Genomic DNA, 6,221 nt, shown 5'->3' on the forward strand with positions numbered 1-6,221 from the left:
CTAGATCTTGGAGTACAGTGCGTAAAGCATAACTTTTCCCCTTTAACGACATGCACACATCCAGACAAGAGAAACGATCGCTCCTCTAACTCTAACTGCCAATGAATCCCCCGGAGGGATGTTGAAGCTCCGATGAACAGGACTAAGGGCCCCGTCGTTGCCAGAAACCATTACCCACTAAATCTGTTCCGCTGCCTCCGCCACACTGCCTCCAGCGCAGACATGGACCTCAGTCACATGGACGGTGTGATTCCATCGCCTTCCTTTCTCCTCAGAGAGCTTCTCAGTCCAGGTTTGGGTTTGGTCCAGCTCACAGCTGCAGCTGCCTGTGACACTGATCTGATAGCAGTGGGATGGTTTGTCCAGCTCACAGCTGCAGCTGCCTGTGACACTGATCTGATAGCAGTGGGATGGTGGATGAGATGTGCATGGCCCGGGTCATCTCAGAGCCAACAGGCCCGCGTTCCACACACAGTGCGAACTGAGCTCTGTGGCAGCCATGTTGGGAAGGAGCAACTGAAGGGGATAGGAGTCACTGTTAAAGCCACTGTCATAATCACTCCCTTATTATATTAACCATTCTTTTTAACACCGTAAAATTGTTTTGTTGTTAGCTGTGTCATGTATTTGTTTGTATCACTTTAGTTTTTTATGCTGAATGTTTTTCATTATAGGACGGCCTCCCAATAAGCCATTTTTTGCTCCTGCACATTCTTTAAGTTATTGTTTTCACTTCCCGATCTCTATAATATATATATATATTTTTTTCATCTATTCCATATTGTTTTTTTCTTATGTGCAATAAACTAAACTAAACCTAACTAAAATAAAATAACCCCTCTTTCTTGTGTGCAAGTAGCTCACATCAAGCCAAGACCCATCTGATTCAAATTCCTCTGGGTTACAGATCTTGTAAAGCTGCCAGTATGTGACATTACCTGTTTGCAGAATATGAAGTCAAATGTTTAGCTGGAGCTCTGTAGGTGATAGGTCACACTGCCTGACTGAACAGAGGTTCTCAACGTGGGGTCGGGGGACCACCAGGGATCCTCGAGGGGGTTCCAGGGGGTCCTCAGCAAATTGATGGATTGTTCAACTTCAACAATGTAGTTTACAAGAAGTTCGCACAAAGCAGGTAGAGATCTACATCCTCGAGGAACGACTGTTTTGATCACTTTTATGTCTCGATCTACAATACAGACAGGGAATTCTGGACAAAATCTCAGATTTGAGTTTTCAGAGACAAAATGGCATCAAGTTAGGGGTCCATGGGTCTAATGCGGACTAAATTATGGGTCCTTGATATGAAAAAGGTTGAGAATCACTGGAATAGAGCAATAAAAGAGCAATAGTGAACTTGCTGAAAAGGAGCATCAAGGCCGACACAGAGGGAGGGCTAGCTGGACCCAAACCCCCCTTCAGAGCCTTTTCATATGCACTGTCTGCAGTGCAGATCATGCATTAACCATGATCGCAAAATAGATCCCTCGCAATAGCTGCGACACAGGGACAATCTTGCTATGTAAAATCATGTGAACGATCTCCAGAAACGAGTATGCAAATGCATGCATGGCTGCTCTGGGCTTATGGGCTTACAGTTCACTCAGTAGTTTGCACCAGACAAATCAGCTCAGGAACATGTGTCCTCTGACAATTATGTAACAGTCAAATGTCATATCTCTGAAGTGCTTAATTCGAATCTAATGAGTTTGCGTCCATTTATGGCATCGTAATTGTGCTCAAAAATGTGTCATTGCATTGCAATTCATTGTACGGAGCCTCAGCCTAAATCCCAACCACGACGCACGCAAGCACACACACACACACACCCCTAGACAGTCTAGGTGTGTGTATGTGTGTGTCTAGTGTGTATAGTAGTAGACACAACATGGGCACAATAATGTGTGTCCATTAAAGCAAACAGAATTCTGTCTCAAATCTGCTGGGAGGCTGTGGTTGCTGCGGAAACGCTTGTGAGAGACAGTGATGGTGGACACCTTAGGGATGGGATGGAGCAAGATGCAGTGAGTGTTGCTAATGACAGAATGAAATGGGTGGTTGTGTGAGGAAGTTGGGCAGGGCGTCAGTGACAGAAGAGTCACTTTCACTCATCTTCGGCGACGGTGGCTGTTACACGGGGGGAGTGACAGCTACAACTTAGGGCAGGCTTTGAGGGGTGGTGGTGGGCAAGTAGGTGGGTGGGGGGATGCTTGGATGTGCCGCTGTGGGTGCATCTCAATAGTCTCATATAGTTCCTGCCCCTCATCACTCTCATTTCTCTGGAGTAAGCATAAAACCGGGAGGGTGGAATTTGCACAATGAATGAGATTTTGTCTTGTTTTCAGAGTGGTAGGCTCATGGGTAGGCTACATCATTTTGTATGGACTTTGTTATTCTTTTAATCTAATCATCTTATTACAAAAAAACAGCAATAAATAAAAGGTGTTAGGTGAAAATTACAGCAATGACAAAAATATATACGGTATAGAGCTACTGTGTTGTACTAATGTATTATACTAATACCTATACATATTCATTTTCACTTTTTTGTTTAGTTTCCTCCAAAGAAAGAAACAAGAAAAAAAAGTAAAGATGAGAATTGAATGAAAGAAAGGACTCGACAAAAAGAATGCAAACTACTGTACTACAATCCTGATTTTGTTTCACTGCTGTTGGTTGTACACAGCAAGCCTCTGCTGCCATCATGTGTGCAATAGAGTTGTTACAACACTTAAGCTCATAGTATTCTTCACCTTACAATAAAACAGAAATGGAAATTGAAGAAATGTATGCAAAAATACAAATTTAAGTAGAAAAGTTTAGCAGGAAAATGTCATTTGAATGAAAAAAGAAACGCCCATTTACTATATCATCATCAGTATATAAATGGGAGCTAGGGCTCTGTCTGTTTCAAAATCAAGTCCCAGAGTCAGACACTGAAAGAAGTGGGAGTCTGACTTCAGATCCGTCTGTATGTTGCCAGATCAAGAACAGACAGGTGATCCAGCATCCCTGAAGTATGCCATCAAGGGCATCAAGCGGCTGAGCTGCGTATGCGAGCTGCAGGGCGGGCGAGGCCGTGCAGCAGGCGAGCCCAGGAATCGAGCGCGCGAGATGCCTAATTCGGATAAATTACCTAAAGGCAAAATAGTACTCATAGTGTCAAAAGTATCATATCCTACCTTCTGCCAGATATGAGGTAGGCTACTTAAATTCAATTGAATCAACAGACAAAAATGGCGCATTGACAATGAATTTGAGACCGACTGGGTACATATAATTATTTAAAATTTTACTTCAAATAAGCCTTAATTAATACTGCTAACTGTAGGGAAGCAGAACATTACACTTCGGAAAGAAGTTCTCTCAGCTCAGAATTTGAACTGCATTGATTAGGCTACATTACATTATGTCATTATTTTAGCAGACACTTTTATCCAAACTGACAATTTCATTGTTTTTTTAATACATAAACACAGGACAACACAATAAAGCATGCACACACACAGTACATACTTGCATACAATAAACATTCAAGTCCCCCCTCCACCAGATAGCAATTAAATGTTTACTCTCCTGTGTGGATTATCATGTCTTTTCAACACTCCTTTACGACCAAAACATTTATTTACCACAGAATGATCAATTCAATTGTTTGTCTCCTGTGTGGACTATCATGTGTGTCTTCAAGTATTCTTTACGACTAAAACCTTGACCACAGACTGAGCAAATAAATTGTTTCTCTCCTGTGTGGACCATCATGTGTGTGTTCAAGTGTGCTTTATGAAGAAAAACTTTACCACAGACTGAGCAAATAAATTGTTTCTCTCTTGTGTGGACTATCATGTGTGTCTTCAAGTTTCCTTTTTGACCAAAACCTTTACCACAGACTGGGCAAATGAATTGTTTGTCTCCTGTGTGGACTATCATGTGTCTGTTCAAGTCTCCTTTATGACCAAAACCTTTACCACATACTGAACAAGTAAATGGTTTCTCACCTGTGTGGACTATCATGTGTGTCTTCAAGTTTGTAAATATTTTACCACAAACTGAGCAGCAACTGAAGTGTTTCTTCCTAAGAACGTTGCTGTTTTTCTGTGAGTCTAAACCTGAATGAGGTTCACTAGTTTCCATCCATTCTTCATCACTGTCTTTAGTCTCAGGTTCAAAATAGTCTGAAGTCTTGTCATCACTAGTTGGTTGTAAATGTCTAGCTGAATATAAGTTCCTGCATGGTTCTGATACTCCACAGTCCTCTCCATCAGCTTCTGTTTTCATCTGTTCAGTTGAGCTGCTGGCTAGAGGCTCTGCCTCTCTGTTCTCCTCAGTTTGACTTTGATGAAGCTGTGAGGACTGAGGTTTCTCTTCATCATCTTCACTCTCAGAGACAGCAGTGAATGGGAAATTGCTGATATCAGCCTCCTCCAGCCCTTGAAGCTGCTCTCCCTCCTGACTGATCCAGAGTTCCTCCAGTTCCTCTTTAATGTGTGGGGGCTCTGGGTCCTCCTGGTCAAGACTGGGGCTCCACTCCTGCTGCTCAGCGGGAACCTCTAAGACCAACAGCTGCTGGAGGTCTGGAGGCAAGACTTCTCGGTGTAACCGCACAGCGTCCAGCAGTTTTCGCTGTTGGTCGATCACCTCTTCTGAACGAGCAGCCTCCCCCTCGTACTCTGCTATCGTTCTTTCAAACAGCCCAAATATCTCTTCAACAGCCGCAGTTAGTCGCTGCTTCACCACCACTCTCAGATTCTGGACTTCAGACATTTTATTTTCACACAGTTACAGGAACGTGTCCTCCTGAACTATTTACTGACTAACTTTATCCTTCAGAGCTCGCTAGCTTCACAGCTAACAACGCTTCACAGCTAACGTTAATAGCTTCACAGCTAAACCATTCACCTGAAGAGATGAGCTTCTTCCCCTGAGAGTTAAACGGATCCCCTCTTCCAGTTCATATATTCGTGATCATCCGCACACACGAGTCTTCTGTTTGTAAATTCAACGTATGAAATTATATAACCGGGAAATAATACACTACTGCTCCTTTCTGGAACGGTTGCATACAAGCAAAGAACTTTTATGGAAAGAACTGAAAGCTCCATATTGCCCCATTGCAACATCAGCGCCCAGCAGCCTCCGCCATTTTTTATTTTTGGAAGCGTGACAGCGCCAAAAGAACCTCGCACAGGCTCGCAGTGGTCAGCTGCGGTAGCGCGGGCCCCTATAATCAGCCTCTCTAAACAGTAACTCAACGGGAGAACACTCTAAATTTCGTGGATTCACATCTTTTCTGGGCGTACTGCAAATCTTGACTGAAGTGGTGTAGTGGAGGGATGTAAAACAACAACCATATTGTGGAAACTAAGCAAAATGTTTCGTTTTCTTTGTTTAGTTTTTTCAAGATAAATAGCTAATGCGGCTGTCGTCCACTCCGTCAGAAGTGTGTTGCCGTGGTTTTAACCTCGGGTCCTTTGCATTTACTATTTATCTTGAAAAAACTAAAAGAAAAAAACGAAAAATTTTGCTTAGTTTCCACAATATGGTTGTTGTTTTACATCCCTGCACTACACCACTTCAATCAAGATTTACAGTACGCCCAGAAAAGATGTGAATCCACGAAATTTAGAGTGTTCTCCCGTTGAGTTACTGTTTAGAGAGGCTGATTATAGGGGCCCGCGCTACCGCAGCTGACCACTGCGAGGCGCATTCTGTTTCCAAAAATGGCCGGAGTTTCGTCTCTTTCCTTCCATGCTCTTTGATACAAGGGCTGCCATGTTGGATCTTGCGCGACGTCACTTTGTGCGTGTGTGCGTGTGCGTGCCCGTGCGTGTGTGTGTTTTATTAAACGTAGAATCATTTACATCATGACAATAAAACAGCATTATATTATTCACATACAAGGCACAATAGTAAAATAAATAAAATACAACATGATAGAAAAAAGTTAGATAATAGCCTACTAAAATAAATAAATAAAAAATAAAGTTAAACATAAATAAATAAATAATAACGTTAAAATAAATGAATAAAACGAATATCAAATCTTTTTTAAACATCTGTTTATTTATTTTTTATTTTTTTAAGACATCACAGAAATACAGTACAGCACAAACACAAAAGCAACAACCCCTCAAATTTGGAGAGTGCTCTGATGGGAACTCAACACAGTGCAGTATCGAATTTCATGCAATTCGGCACAGTGCCACCTACTGGCAACACAA

General features: G+C 42.2%; 1 protein-coding gene across 1 annotated transcript; it reads right to left on the minus strand.

Annotated features, from left to right (window-relative positions):
- Positions 1–367: 367 nt before the first annotated feature.
- Positions 368–4,764, minus strand: LOC310777752 (uncharacterized protein; the record flags this gene model as incomplete). The annotated part of the gene is made up of 3 exons (XM_083638115.1): positions 368–516; positions 3,885–4,374; positions 4,606–4,764. 3 exons carry the CDS (start codon positions 4,762–4,764, stop codon positions 368–370), a joined length of 798 nt encoding a protein of 265 aa, XP_083494241.1.
- Between the last annotated feature and the right edge of the window lie 1,457 nt (positions 4,765–6,221).

Source organism: Poromitra crassiceps (assembly GCF_964638095.1).
Source record: "Poromitra crassiceps genome assembly, chromosome: 6".
Taxonomy (NCBI): domain Eukaryota; kingdom Metazoa; phylum Chordata; class Actinopteri; order Beryciformes; family Melamphaidae; genus Poromitra; species Poromitra crassiceps.